Below are 22,172 nucleotides of genomic sequence, written 5' to 3' on the forward strand. Positions count from 1 at the left end.
CTGAAGTCACACACTGTTGACCAGGATCCTCAGTTTAGCATCACGCCAAGTCCTTTATTTATCACAGGAGGTTTCATCACACGTGTGGTCACACTTTTTCAGAGAGCAGAAGAGTTTGTTATTACAACAAGAAAAAGATTCAGTTACAGGTGGAAAACATCTTGTTGGAGTAAGAAAGTCAAACAGCTGCTCCAGCATCACTGGTACTGTGTGTTTCTGGGCTGATTATCAACGTGGCTGACTGTTAGTGGCGGTTCTCAGCATTTTCTGATCATCAGTATCGTTCCTTTTTTTTAAATCCAAAAATAAATCCATAAAATAAACAAACTTTAAAAATTAAACGTACGACTTTGGCTCTGACTCCACATTGTAACAGCTCATCAGTGCTGGATACTGCTGTGTGCAGACTAGAGTAGCTAGTTTAACTATTTAGAGAGAGGACAGTGCTAACCGCTAAGCTAAAGCAACCAGCAGATGTGAACATTTAACCAATTAGTCACTGTAGAAATAAAACATGAGCAGCAACATCAGCTGTGTTCAGACAGAACAGCAATAAACTTGTAACAGAAACTCTTCACTAACTGCAGCTTGTCAGCACGTATCAGTCCATCACTGCAAAAACACTTTACTGCCGTACAAGTTAAAAATAAAGTTTTAAAATATTCTCAGATAAAAGTACAAAAGTGAGCCAGTTCAAATGTCTTGGAGTAAAGGGCTCAAGATCTCATATTGTGATGATAATGTATGCCAAAACCATTGACCTAAAGAGCATCTCTAAGCTGCAGATGAGAGCAGCAGTGAAACCAACTTGTTCATCTAGTCTGGCACGCAGAACCTGATACTAGTACCAATATACTCAGTGTTCAGTTTATCATTACACGGAGCTAAAACTGATACAGTCTAATGCAACAGTAGATCCACCTGCATGAAGGTTTTAATGTTGTCTTTGTGATAAAATAGTTTTAGACCACTTTGATTCAACTGTATGATCATGGTGGAGAACGGTGTGTTTAGCTGTGTTACATTATACAGACGTGTTTCTGTTATTTACTTTTCCTAAAACGGTTATTATTACACACGGAGACAGTGCTGTAGCAATAGTTTCTCTCAGGGCATATTGGTTATTGCTGGTGGATCCCTTTTCTGCTTTCATTGTCCTTGGAGGGCTCAGAGACTCGGGTCCAGCTGGTCTCTACAGCTCCGCCCTGGCTGATGCTGTCTCCTGCTGTTTCTTCTCCCTGAGACGAGGCAGGACGGCGTCTCTGTAAAACACCTCCAGCTTGGACACCGTCTCCTCCCACAGGTCAGGGTCAAACGTTACTGGGACAATGGCTGTCTCCTTTAAGGTGTAGACGACGAGGTCGGCCCGTTGCAGCCCCGTCACCGCCAGCTGACACTGGATCTGTGTGTAGTAACTGTGGGACGTCTTCAGATGGTAGACTGAAGACTGGGGGGGGGGGACAAGAAGATGAGGAGAGGATGTTAGAGATGAGGAGAGACGAGGGGAAGATGTCACAGGCCAGCAAAAGATGAGAGAGACAAAGAGGTGATGTTTGAGACAGGGGACTTTAAAGGGATAGTTCAACATTTTGGCAAATTGACCCATTGCCATAATCCCTATAGTCATGGCAGTGGGTTCGTTACTTTTATTTGTCGCTGCAAGCTGTTTTTAGAACGGCGGAGCAGAGCCGCGAGCTGCTCAGAGCTACGCTACGGAGGCTAATGGGATTTCTTGGTTTCCCTCATCAAACTCATCAAATACACAATCCAACAACTCCAAAACGCTCTGGTGGACAAGTTGTGACCTGCACATTCACCACGCTATGAGGCAAATTCATGCAAAACCGCTGATACGCGTTCCCGTCAGGGGCAGTTTTTCTGCAAGCAGTCTCTGCATTTGCCTCTAAAACGACTCTCATAAAGTTCCATTATTATCTCACAGCGTGGTGAATGTGCAGGTCACAACTTGTCCACAAGAGCGTTTTGGAGTTGTTGGATTGTGTATTTGATGAGTTTGATGAGGGAAACCAAGAAATCCCATTAGCCTCCGTAGCGTAGCTCTGAGCAGCTCGCGGTTCTGCTCCGCCGTTCTAAAAATAGCTTGCAGCGACAATGAAAGTTAAAAAACCTACTGCTATGACTATAGGGATTATGGCAATGGGCCAATTTGCCAAAATGTTGAACTATCCCTTTAAGGACGAGACTGCTCTGACAGTAAAGGCTCTTTTACCCCTCCAGGCTCCTGTCTGTCCACATCCTGTATTTCCAGGCAGAAGGCAGGGTCCTCCCTGCAGGCCTCCTCCACGCGCCGGTGTCTGTGTTTGTAAGGACACTTCACCTCCAGGCAGAGCAGCCATTGGCCGGTCCGTCTCTCCGTCACTATGCCATCAGGACTCGCAGCCAACCAGGACCGCTGAGGGTCGATGAACAGACCGCAGTCCTGAACGGAGACCTCCCGTCTCAACTCCAAACTCTTCAGTCTCTGTGGGACAACATCAGTATTAGAGCCTGGGGAGGGTCCTCTGTGGTCTGAACAGCATCAGCATCATTGTGTTGAACTGTACCTGATAAATGCTGACGACCTTGGCCTCCATGTTGACCCCCCAGCTCATGGCTCTGGTCTGGACTCTGCGACCCTCACCTGATGAATCACAGTGAGCTTCATTAGTGATTGGTCTTCCATCACCAAACAGAGATCCTGGATCAGACACACTGAGCTACGGTCGGATTCAGGACCTCACAATCATTTTCTGACACTTTGAAAATACAGAAGCCATGTTTTTACAGTTACAGTCCATCATTCAACGTCAACAGAGATGTTAGTGAAGGGATTTTTAAATGGAAACATGATCTGAAACTTAACACAGTTTGAACCTCAACTCTAAAAATCATGAAGCAGCTGATCCTGGGTCATAACCTGACCAAACAACTCTCTGCCTGATCTGTATTTATATCCATCTCCGTTGTCCCTACCTGTGATGGCATCCAGGTAGGAGGTGGGTGGGGTTCTGCTCCCGCCGTGGACATAGCGACAGTGAGCGATGCGGTGAGCGACAGAAGCTGTGATGCGGTTCTTCCTCCATGAGAACCAGTCCTGGTTGGTCCTCTGTCCACGGGTCAAGACCTCCACATCCTCCACCACAGACCGGTCCAACCGGACAGCCAGACCTAGAGGGACCTCCTGTGGCGTGGGAAGGGCTCTGTCAGAGTCGCCATCTGGTTTTCGTGGAGGAGCTGGATCTGTATCTGTACTCTGAACCTGTTTTTGATTTGGTTTCTTGATGGGTTTTTGAGCGCTCTGGTTTTTGTTTGCTCCTCCCGCTGTGTTGTCGGCCTGCCGGCCTCCAGTCTGGTCGGGGTGTTGTTGTGCAGCTCCAGGTCTGGTCTTCTGCATCCGCCTTGTTCTGGTTCCTGAGGTTTTAGTGGTTTTGGGTCGGGCTCCGTCTCCAGAGGTCTGAGTCGTGATGGTTGGATGGTATCTGACCTGAGGCAGGACGGTTTTCCGGCTCTGATCGGTCCCTGTCGGCATCTGGGTGCTGTGATTCTGCATGGTCATGTGGTCTAGATGAAAACAGGAACAGGTTAACGAGGACTGGACTCTAAACTCACACACCGTGCTCACCTCTAAGAGACAGCAGGACACACGTCATCTCACCTGCCTCTGTCCAGTTAGACATAGGCCTATTTATTCTCACACACTGATTTTTTAATGTACTTTAATTCTAATGCCAGAACCTGCAGTCAAGTTATTTTACATCATAGGCTACTAATGAAAAAGTACAAGTTCAAATTTTCAGTTTCATACATAAAAGCAACTAAAACTGTGGGGCTTTTATTTTGAAGTCGACAGCCGGATGCTGCCGGTTAAGCCTATGGAGATTAATCCCTGGTGTCTGACATCGGGATGAGCAGGTGAGGAGGCCTCAGAGCCGACCATCCTCTCTGTGTGACTCTGTTGGTCCACCAGCTACAAGAACTACAGAGGAAGAGGCGGAAAATACTCATAGTATCTGTTTGATCTGGTTCACACATTAACCCTGAACCTGGTTACAAAACATTAGCTACATAACATGATATGCCCCTTGTGTTTTTGTTTTTCGTCTCGTTGTCATGACGTCGCATGAAGACAGTGTAGCAGCTGTTACGGAAATTTTCCTCAACACTTTTTTATCCAACCAGGGGGAAGCGAGAGGAGGGAGGACGGCGCTTAAATTAGCTTCCGGTTAGTTAAGGGGAAAGTTAGCCTAAGGGATTCTTAACTTGGACAACATGTAGCCTAGCGCTGACTCTCTGGTAATCACACTGTTATGACTGCGTTATTAAAATTGTAAAGAAATACTTAAACGCTTTACCGGATAAGATAAAGAGTCTGTTTATGGTTTATGGACCCTTTTCGTATTTGTGGAAAATGTTAAAAAAAAAAAAAAAAAAAAAAAAAGGACCTTTTTCTGCTTCTAGAACACATAGACCAGGTCCTGATCAAAAAGCACATGACTGGCTATTTTTATTGAAAACCTCTCTGAACAACACACATTTCAAAAGCAAATCGCAACCTCCAAAGTCCTACAACCAAAAACTTGCAAACCTATTGATTTTCAGCACAAAACAAAACAAAATTGACAGGAAAATGTTAAAGCAAGTAGCCTAGAAGAAAGCATGCCTGTGAGGTGAGTGACTGTAACTCTTTTGGTATTAAGCTATAGGCTACTGTTTTTGAAGAGTCTTTGCTCTGAAAATGTGTTAAAGTCTTACTTTGAATATTAAACACACAACTCTAACATAGTGGCCTCATAGAGGCATAGTGCCTCTTAACTTAGTGGCCAGGATCGGACGCTCAGCTGTCAAAGTTAAGTTCCCCTTAACTTTCCCCTTAACTGCCGAAGCGGAAGCTGTAAACCGGAGGCTAACTTCAGCGTCGTGGTAGGAAAGAGGCCTGTAAATGTGATATTTGTGAACGGAGCTGATGTGGTCGCCCCTCTGTCCTAGCTGTGTCTGGTCCCTGCTCGTGTTTATCAGTGTGTTGTGTTGTTATAAAGGTGAGAGCAGACAGTCCTACCTGTGTAGATGTACGGTCGCTCCGTCGGTCTGTGAGCAGAAACGAAACTGAGTTTGTTTTTAACCTCGATGGTTTTAACTGTGACTCACTGTCAAGTGACGCTCACACTCAGCTGTGCCCGGACATGTCTCTGTCTGACAGACTGCACCCTGTCGTCCTCTGCTGCTGAATCAGTTCATATCAATACTAACCTACTGATAGTAGGCTACTGCACACAGGATCGATTTACCAGAGCTGTATTGGATAGAAACAGCTGATTCAAGTCTGTTTCACCATCGTTTACTCAACAGGTTGCCTAAAGCACAAAAATGCATTAAAATAAATAAAATAATAAATGATTCAATAAATATTTTATTTAGTAGGCTAAATGCAATATTAAAACGTTTGGGTAATTATGATATTTCTGTGTCTCTATTTTATTCTAAAAAAATAAATGTAAAAATACTGCTGACAGCATTAATAACCCTATATAACTGTTTCCAAAAAAGTTGGGAAGTGGTGTAAAAGGTTAACACAAACAGATTTGTAAAACATTAAAGCCTGTGTTGGATTGAAAATAGCACAATGAATGTTGAGACTGAGAAATGTCTTTTTTTTAATTTATTTTTTATGTAGGCTATCATTTGTTCATTTTGATTCTTAATCCTTGTGTGTTGTTGTCATTGCTCTGCTGGAGTTGACCACCCTGCTGTTCCCTGTTAGGTGGTGTTGACCTGGATGAGATCTGACAGGTGTTTGTCCGTCTCCTCCTGCTGCAGCCGGTCATGTCCCGGACCTCCCAGATCTCTGCTGGTCTGTTCCTCAGCGGTCTGGACTCGGCGCTGAACCTCAGCGTGCTGACCAGCAGGAACATCACCCTCATCGTCAACGCCACCGGCCTGGAGGACGTGTCCTACCCGCCCCTGGACGGACTGCAGGTCGTCCACGTCCCCGTTCAGGATCAACCTCACGCCCCCCTGAACCAGTACTTTGACCCCGTGGCTCAGCGGATCAACCAGAACCAGACGGGCAGGACGCTGGTCCACTGCACCGCCGGCCGGAGCCGCTCCCCGGCTCTGGTCATGGCCTACCTGATGAGGTACACCACCTGTACCAGTTAACTAAATCTCAAACTAGCAGTGAATTTTTTTTTTAGTTAACTTAAAGCAGAAGTAAGCAGAATATTTGTGTTCATTTTTTTTTTTTCTCCTGCTGTAAGCCGAGGAGAAAACTTTCCTTGTATCCTACAACCTTTATCCAATGAGGAGATAGAACGGCATAAAGGGGCGGTCCTCTCTGTGTGTGCAGCCAAGGGATGCGCGTGCATGTGGTGACGTAGGGACAAGGGCGGGGACTGCTAACTCCATCGGCTGACAGGAAGTTAGCCAAAACGACCGGATCGCTTACTTCTGCTTTAAACAGATATAAAAATGACCGTTTTTCCAAAAACAAGAACTAAAAAAAAAAAAAAAAAAGAACAATGCAAAAATCTAAAACTAAACTGAATTGCAAATAACAGCAGCTTAGTTTTAGTTTTCTTAGAGATGGCTAAAGTTGCAGGAAGAAAACGCCACAGCTCAATATGAGACGGCCTCGAGTATGACCCACAATAATGTAACGTGATGAGGACTGATTGGAACAATATGGGATGCAACTAAAAGGGACGAATCCCACAAATTTGGAAGTAAATTTTAAGAGGTCTCACAGAGGATTATACCTGGAAAAACTAAAACTATATATAAAAAAAACTAGTCAGATCCTCAAAAATAAAAACTAAACTAAAAGTGCTTCAACTAATCTGAAATAAAAAAAGCAAACTGAAAAGCTAAATAAAAACAAAAACTCTGATGTGGTTCTGGTCTGTGTGCAGGTTTGAAGGTCTCAGCCTGCGTCAGGCTTTTGAGCAGGTTTTGGAGCAGCGACCCTTCATCAGACCCAACGCTGGTTTCTGGAGGCAGCTGATCGACTACGAGAAGACTCTGTTTAGTAGAAACACGATGAGGATGGGGAGGTCGTCTGGTGGTGAAGTCCTGCCTGAGGCCCTGCGGGACCCTCAGGACTCTGGCACCGCTACAGCCGCGTACTTTGTCCACGTCTGACGCACTGAGCTCAGAGACATTAAAGCAGCTCAGGTCCTGAGTCGTCTTCCAACAGTTTTTAAATCATGGATGATCTTCAACTTCAACTTGTTCAGAACTGAATGAACATTGTGATGTCACAGTGAAATCGACCATATAGCTTTTACATCCATCATGACATCATTACATGCGAGTTAAACTGTCATAATGAATTTGTACATTATGGGCGGAGGACACAGTGACTGCTGGACCATCAGTTTATTTGTCAATTTTTGTTTCCTCAAGATGCTACTGAGGTGTCAGGTTCATAAGACTGACATGGATGTAAACAACCAAACGGATGAAAATAAAAGTATTAAAATCTTTATGAAAAAAGTAAGCTTCTGGTATAAGCGCTGGTAAAAGTACCGTAACTGAGAAAACGGTTCAGTATCTGTGTGAGACAAGTGTGTGTGTCCATTTATCACTTCTGTGAAAAAAACAGTCAAAAAGAAATAATTTGAAAGCCCTTTAGGTTTTGTAACTTAGTTTGGACCGAGTCCTTACAGGTTTGGCTGCAGGAAGAAAGAGCCACTGTAAAAACCACTTCTGAGTTTCCAAACTCCAGACGTGAATGTGCCGTCCACACTGTCTCTCCAGACCTCACACATAAAGCTGCCGAATTCAACACAAACACTGAGTCTGTTGTTAAAAAAGACAAGTCAACGTTTATTGTGGCAGTAGAGGGAATGATGAGCTGCACAGTGAACAGAGAGCCTCTCTGTCATCAACCAAAACCATCAGCTTAACTACAACTACACAGCAGCTCAGCTCAGTTCAGTTCAGTGGTTCCTGGATGTGAAGACGAACTGTGAACCAGGCGGCGACCGACCTGGTGCTGGTCGCAGCGGTTCACAGACTCAGGTCCACCAGGAGAAGCAGAGCCCAGAGAGCAGTCCTGGTCCTGGACTTGGACTCAGTACTGGAAGCTCCTCTTGGTCTGGATGTCGTCCAGGATCTGCTGCAGCTCCTCGTCTTCAAACCGACCCTCCAGACTGGAAACAAACACATTTCACACACGAGTGTAAGCGTCAGGCAGAAAGACACTGGTGTGTGTGGGGTGCTGAAGTAAACTACGTTCATGAATCCAGACGGTAATGTACAGCTAATATGATCCTAATACACTGTGGCTGCAGCTGGTCACTGTGCACTAACATACATGTCTAATGGATTTTAACATACTGTTTATAAAATCTGGTGATTTATTGGCACTTAAACATCTCATATTTGAAGTTGTTGGTTGGCTCGGAGAGATATTCAACAAGGCAGTACTCAGGAAGGCCAGACATATCTGGGGATGCTTCACACATTTTTAACTGCTCCCATCTGACCGCTGATTCAGGGTCCCAAGGGAAAGTAGGAATAAGAAATATTTTTCCATCTGCTATATAAGCACTTTATGCAAGTGACTGCACCTGATTTTAAAGGGATAGTTCAACATTTTGGCAAACTGGGCCATTGCCATAATCCCTATAGTGTACTGTAAGGAGGACCGCGCTATGAGATAATAACATAACGTTAGGAGACATCGAAGCAAATGCAGAGACTGCTTGCTGAAAAACTGCCCCTGACAGGAACGTGCATCAGCGGTTTTGCATGAATTTGCCTCATAGCGTGGTGAATGTGCAGGTCACAACTTGTCCACGAAAGCGTTTTGGAGTTGTTGGATTGTGTATTTGATGAGTTTGATGAGGGAAACCAAGAAATCCCATTAGCCTCCGTAGCGTAGCTCTGAGCAGCTCACAGCTCTGCTCCGCCATTCTAAAAACAGCTTGCACCGACAAATAAAGGTAACGAACCTACTGCTAAGACTATAGGGATTATTACAATGGGCCGATTTGCCAAAATGTTGAACTATCCCTTTAAGTGCATGCTCAAAAAGCTTTCGGTTTTTATTCTAACCTGCTGTTATCTCTTGTCCACTTGCATGGTTTTTCTGTGTAGTGTAATTTTATGTGGGGGAAGTCAAAGACAAATTTCCACTAAGGTGGACAATAAAGTTAAACTAAACCAAACTAAACGTTGTGAAGTATCCAGGATCTACACACATATTGACCCCTTGCAGCTACGTCACAATTAGAACGTGAAGCGAGAGGCGACGCCATGACGGACAGCAGAAAGTGCTCAGTGATAATGTACTGTGTATGGGTGCCGTCCAACAATGTGGCTCGATCACTTCACACTACAACCTCACAGCATTATCACTTATTTTAAATAGAATATCTACTCATCCGTTGCAATATTCTGTTTGTTTTTTTGTTATTCGCCGTAGAATATCTCAGTTTTCTGTGCTTTTTCCACTGCTAAGGAGTTGACGTCAAGTCAGTGCCACACTCCCCATACAGCAGCTGCTCCTGTCTTTGCTGCTGCTAACTACAGTTAACGGACCTGGAAATTAAAACCTGGTCCGACCCGTGGGTGTTGAAGACCTGACCCGACGTCTGTATAATTAGTGATCATTCTCTGATTAAACCAGGCTGAAAAATAAAAGAAAACAGGAAGCCGTCTTCGTTGTAATCGCCGCGATCGGCCGGCGGCAACTACGTTGTGACGGTGCTATGTATAATATGATTACGAGCGTTAGCTATTGTTAGCCACAGCATGTAGCTCAGCTAGTTAGCTTCAACTGTGTTTACATCGACTATACACTGTAGATAAACTAACTTATAATGGCATCGATAACGCGTCTGTATATCTTCGCACTGGTCCTGTTGTTCATGTAACCCCGCTGCCAGTGGCCAGCCCCCGGTTCTTAGCTCTAGCCCAGCAAGGAGTTGGTGCTTGGGACCAGTTTTAAGAACCAATAACCGGTTCTTAAGCGGTGGGAAAGCAAAGAACCGGTGCTAGTCAGGCTCTGGCTCCGAACCAGCACTGGAACCAGCTCAGTGGAAAAGGAGGGGAAACCCTACAGCCCCGGTATGTCACAAAACTATAACGCGCCCATTGAATTAAATTGACGTTCACTGTTCTTTTGCCGTCCATCATGGCGTCCGTAGCTACCGCGAGTGGAACGTGACGTCACGTGCAAGGGGTCAATACATTACTAGAGAGTGTCCTGAAGCAGCTGCCACAGCCAGAAGCTCAGTTACATCGCAACAGGTTCAGGTTCAGCAGCTTTGTGAACTTTTAGTCCGAGTAGATGAACATTTAGTGGTGAAAGAAAATAAAATTGTGTGTGATCAGGTGTCTGTCTGGGTGTGATGTGGATCCGGCTGACCTGGGGATCAAGGCTTTGGCCTCTTCAGCGGCCTCAGGACACAGATTTGCCAAACTGGCCAGCTCAAATTTATGAAGCTTCTTCTGCAGGAGGAGACTGAGGACACAGAGAGAGGAGGGGACAGAGTCAGATCCAGATCAGGCCACAAAGAGCCGTCAGCGTCCGGCTGCGTGGAGACAGACGACGGTGAACCCGTACCTGCGGACCGCCGTGATCGTCTCCCTGTTCTTGAAGCGGCTGAATCGGGCCGTGTAGTTCAGAGTCTTCATGAAGACCTCGGACAGCTCCTGCTCGTCCTCGGCGCTCTCGTTCTGCTGCTTCCTGTGCTCCAGCAACATGTGGACCTCCGAGTTCAGCAGAGTCTCAGCACTCTCAAACTCTGATGACGACAACACCACACACATATAGATTCACACAACAATACATCGGAGGAGAAGAAAATAAAGACAACTACACCACATGGACCAGGTAGGAACGATGCAGCCGTCACAGAGATCAGGTCCTGGTTCCAGCTGCTACTAAACAGCTGTTAAGCCCAAAATATTTACTAGTTCGTTTAATATTGAAATCTTCATTTCCGATTAACCCACTGACCAATTTATCAATTTACTGATCAGTCATTGGCCGGTGCAGAAACAATTCATATGCGAGTGTCACAGGGGCGAGGCAACTACAACCAGGGATCCTTGACTTTACTGTCAGACACTATCATTAAAAATAATCATCAATTATCAAAAATGCCCCCTCATATTTGGGTTATAAAGACAACACGACAGGAATTGTGTATTTACTACATGTGTGTGATGGTGTCAAACCTAAGTTGCCTGCACAACAAAACAGGGTCTGAAGGATGCAAACACGACTATAAACTAAGTGCAGGGCTCCAGACTTAAACTTAAAATTTTAGGAGCCAAGCAGAAAGTACAGGGACGCACACTATCAATCGACTTGCAAAGCAAATGAATCATCCATGATGCTCAAACACATTGGCCTGACTCCTGTAATGACAGATTCCAGCCAGGTTCTTTGAGTCGCCTCACATTTCACCAGTAGAAAAAAAAAAGTAAATTTACTGGTTGCACATGCTCAAGTAGACGTAAAATTTACTTGCACCTTCTCAAATTTTAGGGGCAAAATGCTCTGATTTACGGGCAGTCTGGGGCCCTGGAGCGGAGTGAAGGGACAGCTGGACCGTGACTCAGGTGGACCAACAGTCTGGCACACAGAGGCAGGTGGTGAGGTGATGGTGAAGCCAGACTGAACTGACTAGTGTCTCCACAACACTGATGGTGGGTGGTAGGGGTACAACAGGCCTCGTGGAGGTGAACACACACCTGTAGGAAACCACATCACCTGTCTGAAACTCAGTGGACTCGCACTTCAGCAGTTAATCTGTTTACAGTATGTACATTATCTGGATCAGGACCACTGTGTGTAAACTGGTCAGATCTGAACCCGAGACCTGGTCCACAGAAAACCACCCTGTAGTTTCCTGGACCACCTCAGTCTGATCTAGATCAGACCAGACCTGGTCTCCATGCCACCTGTGGTCCTGATGAAAACAGGCAGAAACACCGTCTTTTCTAACTTTTAGCCAGTGAAACACAGTTTCGACGGACGTGAGGCGCGTTGGTGATGAACCAGAACCAGAACCGGACCTCGGACGGGACCGTGGTGCTTTAGTTTACAGACCTTTAGGAAACAGCAGCTGTGAAGCGTCCTCTTCAACATCTCCGACGTGCGGAGTGGCCGCGCCGCCCCCCGCCGCCATGACCCACTCTTCCCCCGCGGACGGAGCGCGCTGAGCGGACACTGCAGGCGGCAGACCGTCGGTGCTTCAGACCGTCGGTGCTTCAGTCCGTGTACCGGGGAGAGGTCGGACCCTGCGAGTCGGCGGCGATTTACCGAGAAGAATAACGGACAAAGGTTTCAGCTCGGCGCCTTTCAGTCTCCACCTCCTCCTGTTCCTCTTCTTCCGCCTCTAGCTGCTTCTTCTTGCGGTCTGTGGCGGTCGGCAGACAGCGTTACAGCGCAGTACCGCCGCCTACTGGACAGCACTACAGGTGCACCACCACCATGACATTTTACTCTCACTCGCTCCTCTATACAAGGGTGATGATGAGAGAAGCTGCTCACTGCAACACTGTGCTTCTCTCTGTGTGATGACGATTGGTCCATTTAGTTGCCTATTGTTATCTTTCAATTTTAATATTTGTTTCATAGGAACTGTATCATATCATTTAGTTTTAAATGCATCATACATAGGCTATAGGGCAGCACTGAACAGTTTGTCAGAGTCAGTTTGTCATGTCTCTCAAACTTCTTTTTCTTTGTTTGCCCTTTTGGCTTCTGAGAAGCCCGTAGTTTTTTTTTTTTCAGTAGGCTAGGCTAAATACTCCTACACACTTCTTTTCCTCTGCTTTTATGACATTTGACAGACAAAATGTTCCTTCGTGCTTTGCAACCATCTATGATCCTGAGTCTTTGAGCCACTCTGAGCCACTCAGCTCTTCTTCTTTTTTCTTCTTTTTGTTGTTTTGATGTTGTTCGGCCGTTAACACACTTTAACACTGTCCCTTTCCCCCCAAGTTATCTCTTTTCGTCTTTTATCCACTGCCTCTGCTCTGTTTCTCTCTCTCTGTCTTTTTTTTTTTTTCAAAAACTCACTATAGATAGATAAATGGATAGACAGATAGATGTCTCAACTCACCATAAATCAACAAAAATAATGAACAAGTTCTGACTCAAACCTATTATCTGCAGCATTGGATGATGATGTGAAACTACAAACTTTGAACATAAGACTATAATGGCCTCAGGGGGCGAGAATGGCCATGTATTTTTAAATTTAATTTGTTTTCTCGTGATAACTACTTATTTTGTTATCGTGATATAACAAAATTTGTTTTCACGTGATAATGCATCAATTTATTATATAATCTCGATATAACAGAAGACTTCTGTTGGTTTGTAAACACAGGAAGTCATATGTGTAATACAACAGTGCATCAGCAGCACGCTGTGGGGATACATATGTCCACTCTGACGTTAGTGATTAAAGATCAATAATAAGATCTTCTCTCGTACAGACAATATTGACTGTGCTTTCCAGGATATCTGCACCACCACCCTCGGGCCTGACCCCCTTCACCCACTGTGACCCATTGATGGCTGCCACTGTGTTTCTGCTATAATCTGATAGTTTGTTAGATTGTCTTAGATGGAAATGTTAAGTTCTGAGACATACAAACCAGTGGTCACGTACTCATGCTTGTCTTTAATTCCTCAGAACACCCATGTCTTCATTCTCCATTTCTTTTTCTTATGTATAACACTCATGTTTACCCATATAGGTCTGGGTCAGCCATGGGGGCGGGCATCACTGACCTTATCTTTTTCTTTTATGAGTTTGCAGGAGCAGGACTGCTTCGTGTAAGGTTGGAGAGGGGTCCAGTGACTGTATTACTCTGTGCCTCTAGTTGACAAGTGTAACAGTTGGATATTTACTTTAATATAATTTCACCAAAATATTCAGTTATTATTTTATTTTTCACTCTGTTAAGGTTTTCCTCCTCTGCCTGTCTGTTTTGGGGAGCTCTGTGTGTGTGTATGTAGGGGAGGGGCTATGACGGGGAGTTTTTGAGGTGCTGCGCCTGCGCGTTCTGGTCAGAGTCTGACTGGAACATGTCTGCAGGTAGGATGTGTGGAAGCTTCGCTCCCACTAAAAGTACAAAAATGTTGTTTTATGAGACCGTTGTTTAACGGGACCAGTGCGGTTCATGCCGGGATGTTGTTGGGAGTGTTTTCAGCCGTTAACCGCATTGTGTGTGTGTAAAAAGTAACTCCGAAGCAGTCCGAGAATATCGCTAGTTAGCGTTAGCTTGTGCTAATGTTTACTTTTCATGCTTCATTAGCCGAGAGCCGATTCACGGTGTTTTTGTTTTGTATGTGACTCTTTTTCCTTCTCCTCGGCAGAAGTGTCGACAACCTCCTCATGTACACCACTCAAGTCTCTCCTGTTTTTGTTTATCCTGTGACAGGTATGGAGATGGTTTATTACGTTTTTTATATGTCCACTGGTTAATATGTGGGGATGCTATTTACATGTGAAATGAATGAATGAGGGTCCTCTGAGAATAATTTAAGTTATTTCAGTTAATTTATTTTTATTTAAGTTAATTTAATATAACGTTTTGGGAATGATATTTTACATTTTTACATATTATTTTCTGGTTGCTTTGATAAAACCACTATTATTTTATGAGTAAAGGAGAGTCTGACTGGAACATGTCTGCAGAAGTGTCGACAACCTCCTCATGTACACCACTCAAGTCTCTCCTGTTTTTGTTTATCCTGTGACAGACCGAGTAAAGAATTGTCAGAGCCCACCAGCCCGTTTCCTGGTTTATTGTCGCACAACACATCGCAGAGTACCGGCAGAGAGAGGGTTCTACATGGGTTACATTGGTGCCGTGACCCGGATCATCAAGCATCGATGCCATTCCGATCGCCGAGGGAAGCTCTTCATTCACATCTTCATTTAAAGTCTGGTCATTTCATTTGAGTGGGACATTTTTTTGATTATTGTTGACACATTTGACAGTAATAGGCTATAGCAACATAACTGAGATTCATATTGTTGTGTAGTTTTGATATGTGATTTACACTGTTTTTTTTCTTTTTCTATTGCTATTTGGGGTTGTAAACATGCATTCAGCAACTAATATGGGAGACAATGGAGTTCCAATAGGGGAAACTTTTTCTACCACAAGTTTTGGGAGAGGGTGGTTTCTCAATGAGGGAGTTCAGACACCCAGAGTGGGCGGGTTGGGGACCCCTAGGATTAGCTCCACTCGAATCCAGGTTCCCCCTTATGAGCTTCAGTCCCCACAGACAACACCCCGTGCTGATTTGAGTACTCTCATTTCAGAGCTGGCCGATCAGATTGGTCAGTCCATTGCTGCCCAATTGCGAAGTGATAGAAATACTACTGAGCCTGTGTTAACAGAGAGCCCTAGGTCAGAGCAGGGACATTCTGGGCTGAACCTGTCTGGTGTAAGACTAGTCATGCAGTCTGATGTTAAAGAGCCACCAGTTTTCAGGGGTGACAGCAGTGATAAATGTTCTGTTCGCGAGTGGGTTGATTTGATGAACATGTATTTTATTAAGAGAAACACTCCAACAGAGCAACAGTCACAGGAAATATTGTCTAAATTAATGGGCAAAGCTAAAGACGTAGTGAGGGTTACACTTCGCAACAACCTTTCACTTGACCACATTCAGACACCAGGACTGATATTTGACATCCTGAAACAGCATTACAGTGAGTTGACATATTCCTCCATGCCGATGGCTGACTTCTACAACACTAGACCACTGCAACACGAAGGGGTTATGGAATATTGGATCAGGCTGAACAATGCTATTGACATCGCTGATGAGTGCTTACGGCGACAGGGACGCAGTGTTGAGGATCCAGGCCGAGAAGTCACAATGATGTTCATTAAATATTGTCCTGATCCTGTCCTGTTTAATAGGCTCAGCTTCAAGGCAGCCGAGGAGTGGACAACCAGCGAAGTCCAAGAACGCATCGATAGCTTCCTACGAGAGCTCAGGACACGCTCTCATGCTGGAAATCGAATGCTGCATAAACATGCTGTCAGCCACGCCCAGACCACCATGTTGCAGGGAACTGAGGTATCACATGCATCACCACTGCTCTCCACCCCACAGTTCACCTCACCAGCCTCACCTACAGACACTTACCTGACAACACCAACTTCAGCTCCCACCTTTCAGCTCTCACCCACAGCTGACCAATTCGTCCCATCTTCAGCCACAGCAGTGACTCCTCATGCCTCCCAGGCAGCAGCATCGGCCTGCTCAATACCAGCGCTGGCCTCTCAGTACACACAGTCAGCTGCATGCCCGCCAGCATCCCAAGTGACTCACCACCGACATGCCCCACCAGTCACTACAGCCATAGACGGGAATGGCATGCAGGCTCTGATAGGTCTCCTGGATAGAATGATGGCTCGTCAGGAAGTGCAGGTGGCAACATCTTCGCCAGTCTCACCACAACAGTTTGCTCCTGGCCCTTTCCAGAGAAGGAGCTGCAGGGTTTGTGGGGACACTAGCCACACCACACTTATGCACTGCAGAAAAGAGAAGCTATGCCTTTCATGCTACTCACCTGGCCATTTTAAAAGAGACTGCAACAGACACAACCAGAGGCAGGGGGGCCCCAATAGCTCCAGCCAGAGTCAGCCTCAGGGAAACTAAGACACCCACATTTGGAGAGGGGCAGTGTGGGAGGAAGACAAGAAACCCTCAAGGAAAGTGAAACAGATCTTGAGCTTCTCTATGTTAACACCTGTTCGGCGGTTCCTGAAGGTTACCAAGTCGTGGTTCAAGGGTCAGCAGAGGTGCCAGCCTTCAGTGAGTTATTCTACACACAAGTCAAAGTGAATGACAAGGTCGGACTGAAGGCCATGATTGATTCAGGATCCATGGCATGCACCCTGAATGAAGATGCTGAAGGGTTGCTCAGAGAAGCTGGTGCCCTTGTGGGAGAACCACAGTCAGCAGAAAAAATTGTGTTGGTTGGCTGTGGAGGCAAGCAGACACACCCAAAATGTGTGTATGATTTAACAATGACTGTTTATGGAGTGAAATGCATTGTACCTGTTTTAGTGGTGCCCGGCCAACGAGATGAGCTCATCATTGGCTCGAACGTCCTCAAACATCTGATGCATGTCTTGAAAAGTGATGTTGACTACTGGAAGCTCACGTCCATTGGATGCAAGCATTCGCTTACTGACTATGAACACTTCTTAGATATGATGTCATGTACCACCAGGTGGAGGGGTAATGAGGTCCCAGACAAGATCGGCTCTGTGAAATTGCCCCGTGCTGTCACATTACTTCCCCAGCAAGAACATCTGGTGTGGGGCAAACTCTCCAGCAAAGTCCCTGTGTCCCCTGGCAGCACAATCATTGTGGAGCCTTGCACTTCCAAGTCCAGGCCAAGAGATGTTCTGGTCGGGCGGGTTATCACACCGATGTGGGGAGATCGGTGGGTGCCACTGAAAATCACTAACCTGTCTTCAAGGCCAACCCTCCTGAAGCGTAACTCTCTGGTTGCAGAAGTGTCACCGTGTATTGCAGTGGAGGATTTCAACTTGCAACAGGGCTCCTGCAAGATGGAGACAGGAAAAAAAGAGCAGGTCACCAAGTCCACTCCCACTACAGCCAACCTCAAGGCCAGACTCTCGGAGCTGGGGCTAGATGACCTCGACATTGACTCATGTCACACAAGCATCCAGTCAAAAGCAAAGCTTGTTGAGCTTGTTGAGCAGTACGAAGACATCTTCTCCAGGCACTCGCTTGACTGTGGTGAAGCTAAGGGGTTCATTCACCGAATCCATCTGACTGATGACCGGCCATTTCGCATGCCATATAGGAGAGTGCCCCCGGCCCATTATCAACAGTTGCGGCAGGTACTGACAGACATGGAGGAGAAGGGCATCATCCGTAAATCCATCAGCGAATATGCGTCTCCTCTTGTCATGGTCTGGAAGAAGGATGGAGGGCTACGGATCTGCACGGATTTCAGGTGGCTTAATGCACGGACCCTGAAGGATGCTCACCCCCTCCCTCACCAAGCAGACTGCCTTGCGGCCCTTGGAGGCAATGCCTTCTTTAGCACCATGGACCTGACCTCCGGGTTTTACAACATCCCCATGTGCGAAGAGGACAGAAAGTACACAGCCTTTACGACACCTGTTGGCTTGTACGAATACAACAGGATGCCCCAAGGACTCTGCAACAGTCCAGCTTCGTTTATGCGAATGATGTTGAACATCTTTGGTGAGCTTAACTTCACAAGTCTGCTTTGCTACCTTGACGACCTGCTCGTGTTCGCCGCCACTGAAGACGTTGCTCTTGACAGGCTCCAGGTCGTCTTCCAGAAGTTGAGAGACAACAATCTCAAGCTGAGTCCAAAGAAATGCCATCTGATGCAGGGGACAGTCAAGTTTCTTGGACATGTAATTGACCAGAACGGTGTGGCTGTGGACCCTGCAAAAGTGAGCGTGATTTCAGACATGCCAAAAGAGGCTCTGATGGAAGAGGATGGGAACACTCCCTCAGTGAGGAGGGTTAAATCCTTCCTGGGCATGGTCTTATTTTATCAAAGTTTCATCCCAAGGTGCTCAGCCATCGCTAAACCCCTATTCGCTCTGACGGCGGGCCAGAAGAGGAGAGGGCGGTTTGGCAAGGCTGGTGGGGGCGCTGGCCTGTTCAGGAAGCTGACAGCTGATGATTGGAGCCCTGCTTGTGAAGAGGCTTTTTATAAGCTGAAAAAGGAACTCGTCAATTGTGCAGTGTTAGCTCACCCTGATTTTTCAAGACCTTTCATTCTGTCTGTGGATGCATCTCTAGATGGACTTGGCGCTGTTTTGTCTCAGGTGCCTGTTGGAGAAAAAAAAGCACGCCCCATAGCTTTTGCTAGCAAGACCCTTAGCAAATCACAACAGAGATATCCCGCCCATCGCCTCGAGTTCATGGCCATGAAGTGGAGCATCACAGAGAAATTCAGTCACTGGTTGAAAGGACATGACTTCACAGTGTGGACAGATAACAACCCGCTCACCCACATCTTGACCAAGCCGAAGCTGGATGCTTATGAACAGAGGTGGGTGGCTAAGTTATCGTCTTACAACTTTGATCTGAAGTACATCCCCGGTCCGAGAAATATTGTAGCCGATGCTCTCAGTCGTGACCCATTCACCTCTTCCATTAGTGGACGTCTCATCCAAGAGCCTTATGACAGATTGGTGCATGAAGCAGATGGTGCAGAGGCTGACAAGGTGCAAGATGTTTTCAGAGCTGGCATCCAACACCTCCAAGTAATCCAGCAACACAAACCCACCTTGGTAACACCGGGTTCCTGCAGCTCATCCGAAATCAAGGCTGCTTTACTGTGTCATCATGATTGGGAGAGTCACGTAGAGACAAGAGCCTCATGTCTTGTCCATCATGTCCAACAGCTGCAACCTGCTGGTCAAGACACCTTGCCTTCACTTACCTTACAGGAGCTCGAGGACCATCAGCTTCAAGATCCAACCATCTCCAGTGTTTTGCCCTTTGTAGTTCGGAAAAGACGTCCGTCCCGACGAGAGAGGCATGGTATGGGAGCAAAATCACTGGCTCTGCTGAAGCACTGGGACAAGCTCAAGGTTCAAGGTGGCATTATGTACAGGGAGACAAGAGACCCTGTGAGCAAAATAAAGAGGCTGCAGTTGGTGTTGCCAGCAGGCTTGTGTAAGAGAGCATTGGAGGGAGTTCACGACTTGGCGGGTCACCAAGGGCAAGCCAGAACTCTTCACTTAGCGAGGCAACGGTTCTTCTGGCCGAATATGGAGAGGGATGTGAAGAATTATGTGCGGTGTTGTGAGAGGTGTGTGCTTGCCAAGACTCCTGAGCCCTCAGCCAGAGCCCCATTGGAGAGTATAAAAACCACCAGCCCCATGGAGCTCGTCTGCATCGACTTTTGGACGGCTGAGGACAAGAACAAAAACTCTGTGGACGTGTTAGTGGTGACTGATCACTTCACGAAGATGGCACACGCTTTTCCCTGTCGTAACCAGACTGCCAAGCAGATTGCTAAACAGCTGTGGGACCGGGTTTTCTGTGTCTACGGGTTCCCTGAACGTATTCACTCGGACCAGGGCCCCAGCTTTGAAAGTGAACTGGTGTCCGAGCTGCTGCAACTGTCTGGTGTCGCCAAGTCACATACCACTGCTTATCACCCGATGGGCAATGGTGGCACGGAGCGGTTTAACAGAACCCTCGGCAACATGTTGCGAGCCCTCCCTCTTGGTGCCAAGAACAACTGGCCACAGCAGATCCACACGTTAACCTTTGCCTACAATGCAACTGTGCACGAGACTACTGGTTATGCGCCTTTCCACTTAATGTTTGGACGTGTCCCGAGGCTCCCAGTTGACATTGTGTTCAAATCTGTGCTACATGATCCCTTGGTGACAGATTTCAGCAGCTACTCCAAGACTCTTCTGTCATATCTCGCTGAGGCTGCCAAAATCGCTCAGCAGCACGCAACCAAAGAGCAAGAACATCAAGCTCATCAGTATAACAGAAGAGTGAAAGGAGTTGCTCTCCACATCGGAGATCGCGTGCTACTCGCCAATAAGGGAGAGCGTGGCAAGAAAAAGCTGGCAGATAAATGGGAACCTGTTGTGTACACAGTGGTTGAGACAAACCCTAAGACCCATATATACAAGATCAGTAATGTTTCAGGCCACTGCAAAGTTGTGCACAGAAATCTACTGTTGGATGTGACTTTTCTCCCTGTTCAAGACACACTGGAGAGTCAGTCTCTGGACACCTCCTCTGGTACTGATGGCTTCAGTGGCGATGGTGAGGCAGATGAGCTCAATAGCTTGGAGAGAGAGTCCTCTCAAGCTCGAACGTCCTTGTGGGTTGAGTCTGAACTGGATCAAGGGGATGATGGTGATTCTGTGGCAGATGAGCTCGCATCACTAGTCTCGGACAGCGCTGATGCTCTATGGGATGGTGTTGACAAGGCGGACCTGCCCGACCCTCAGGTCAGCACAGCCTCAGACTCACCTGATCCACAGGCCAGCACAGCCTCAGACTCACCTGATCCTCAGGCCAGCACAGCCTCAGACTCACTTGATCCACAGGTCAGCACAGCCTCAGACTTACCTGATCCACGGTTCAGCACAGCCCCAACCCCAGCAGTTTCCCCTGCTGACTCTGAAGAGGCTCAATCTGCACTGACTGCTGACCCTGACATACATCAGTCTTTGAGTCATGACCATCAACACACTGATACACAGCCTGGCCTGACCAGATATGACACTGACCAAGTTGCAGTCCCGGGTAGGGTGGTTACTAGAGCTGGGAGGGTAGTGAGGTCAGTTAATAGACTCATTGAGAACATGGTCCAGAGACCTATAACGTGGCGTAGGTTATCGCCACAGAAGGCGTTGTCTGTAGCATGAATAGGAGTTAAAGGGTGCTTGACTTTGTATATTGGATGTGTAATTTGATTAGGACACTGTAATACATATGAGCTGCTGAGGGACCGTGTTTAAAGAGGTGTAGACTGCACCTTTAAATTCCTGAGGGGTTGGAGGCCTGATCAACCTTCTAACTTCTTTTGATCTGTGTTAACGGATAGTTTTTTAACTGACCTGAGAGATGTAATCTTTTGGTTTACTGGTCCAGAGAGCGAAGAAAATGTTTTAGTGTTCTTGTACGTTCTTCATTTTAAAGCGCCTTTGTAACCCTGTGTGATTTTGGTGAAATTCGGAAGGGGAGAATGTAACAGTTGGATATTTACTTTAATATAATTTCACCAAAATATTCAGTTATTATTTTATTTTTCACTCTGTTAAGGTTTTCCTCCTCTGCCTGTCTGTTTTGGGGAGCTCTGTGTGTGTGTATGTAGGGGAGGGGCTATGACGGGGAGTTTTTGAGGTGCTGCGCCTGCGCGTTCTGGTCAGAGTCTGACTGGAACATGTCTGCAGGTAGGATGTGTGGAAGCTTCGCTCCCACTAAAAGTACAAAAATGTTGTTTTATGAGACCGTTGTTTAACGGGACCAGTGCGGTTCATGCCGGGATGTTGTTGGGAGTGTTTTCAGCCGTTAACCGCATTGTGTGTGTGTAAAAAGTAACTCCGAAGCAGTCCGAGAATATCGCTAGTTAGCGTTAGCTTGTGCTAATGTTTACTTTTCATGCTTCATTAGCCGAGAG

At 46.4% G+C, this 22,172-nt stretch overlaps 3 protein-coding genes across 6 annotated transcripts; 1 reads left to right on the forward strand and 2 right to left on the reverse strand.

The window, feature by feature from the left end:
- Window positions 1-28: 28 nt before the first annotated feature.
- Window positions 29-3,557, reverse strand: LOC310996057 (uncharacterized protein). The gene is made up of 4 exons (XM_083985334.1): window positions 2,974-3,557; window positions 2,565-2,641; window positions 2,231-2,482; window positions 29-1,447 (listed from the first exon to the last, which is right to left on the reverse strand). Exons 1-4 carry the CDS (start codon window positions 3,554-3,556, stop codon window positions 1,193-1,195), a joined length of 1,167 nt encoding a protein of 388 aa, XP_083841460.1. The 5' UTR covers window position 3,557; the 3' UTR covers window positions 29-1,192.
- Window positions 3,558-4,887: 1,330 nt separating this feature from the next.
- On the forward strand, window positions 4,888-7,382 carry LOC310996095 (dual specificity protein phosphatase 14). Of its 4 annotated transcripts, none has more exons than XM_083985404.1 (3): window positions 4,888-4,920; window positions 5,815-6,134; window positions 6,906-7,382. In XM_083985404.1, exons 2-3 carry the CDS (start codon window positions 5,821-5,823, stop codon window positions 7,132-7,134), a joined length of 543 nt encoding a protein of 180 aa, XP_083841530.1. In that variant the 5' UTR covers window positions 4,888-4,920; window positions 5,815-5,820; the 3' UTR covers window positions 7,135-7,382. The 4 variants fall into 4 exon arrangements, with proteins under 4 accessions (XP_083841530.1, XP_083841529.1, XP_083841528.1 ...); XM_083985403.1 differs by having other exon boundaries at window positions 4,892-4,920; window positions 5,759-6,134; XM_083985402.1 differs by lacking the exon at window positions 4,888-4,920 and adding an exon at window positions 4,934-5,036 and having other exon boundaries at window positions 5,759-6,134.
- Window positions 7,383-7,512: 130 nt separating this feature from the next.
- polr2d (RNA polymerase II subunit D) lies at window positions 7,513-12,333 on the reverse strand. Its single transcript, XM_083985395.1, has 4 exons — window positions 12,062-12,333; window positions 10,568-10,748; window positions 10,370-10,465; window positions 7,513-8,147 (listed from the first exon to the last, which is right to left on the reverse strand). The coding sequence occupies exons 1-4, from the start codon at window positions 12,138-12,140 to the stop codon at window positions 8,069-8,071; spliced, it is 435 nt and encodes a 144-aa protein (XP_083841521.1). The 5' UTR covers window positions 12,141-12,333; the 3' UTR covers window positions 7,513-8,068.
- Between the last annotated feature and the right edge of the window lie 9,839 nt (window positions 12,334-22,172).

The sequence above is a fragment of the Trachurus trachurus genome (assembly GCF_905171665.1).
Source record: "Trachurus trachurus genome assembly, chromosome: 13".
Lineage (NCBI taxonomy): Eukaryota > Metazoa > Chordata > Actinopteri > Carangiformes > Carangidae > Trachurus > Trachurus trachurus.

Excerpts from the sequence above, each read along its gene's own strand:
- LOC310996057 (XM_083985334.1), bottom strand. The coding sequence starts at position 3,556 with ATGACCATGCAGAATCACAGCACCCAGATGCCGACAGGGACCGATCAG. Across the intron at positions 2,642-2,973 it reads CTACCTGGATGCCATCACAG|GTGAGGGTCGCAGAGTCCAG; the intron begins GTAGGGACAACG and ends GTGATTCATCAG. Across the intron at positions 2,483-2,564 it reads AGGTCGTCAGCATTTATCAG|AGACTGAAGAGTTTGGAGTT; the intron begins GTACAGTTCAAC and ends GTTGTCCCACAG.
- LOC310996095 (XM_083985404.1), top strand. The coding sequence starts at position 5,821 with ATGTCCCGGACCTCCCAGATCTCTGCTGGTCTGTTCCTCAGCGGTCTG. Across the intron at positions 6,135-6,905 it reads GTCATGGCCTACCTGATGAG|GTTTGAAGGTCTCAGCCTGC; the intron begins GTACACCACCTG and ends GTCTGTGTGCAG.
- polr2d (XM_083985395.1), bottom strand. The coding sequence starts at position 12,140 with ATGGCGGCGGGGGGCGGCGCGGCCACTCCGCACGTCGGAGATGTTGAA. Across the intron at positions 10,466-10,567 it reads ACGATCACGGCGGTCCGCAG|TCTCCTCCTGCAGAAGAAGC; the intron begins GTACGGGTTCAC and ends CTGTGTCCTCAG. Across the intron at positions 8,148-10,369 it reads GCCAAAGCCTTGATCCCCAG|TCTGGAGGGTCGGTTTGAAG; the intron begins GTCAGCCGGATC and ends GTTTGTTTCCAG.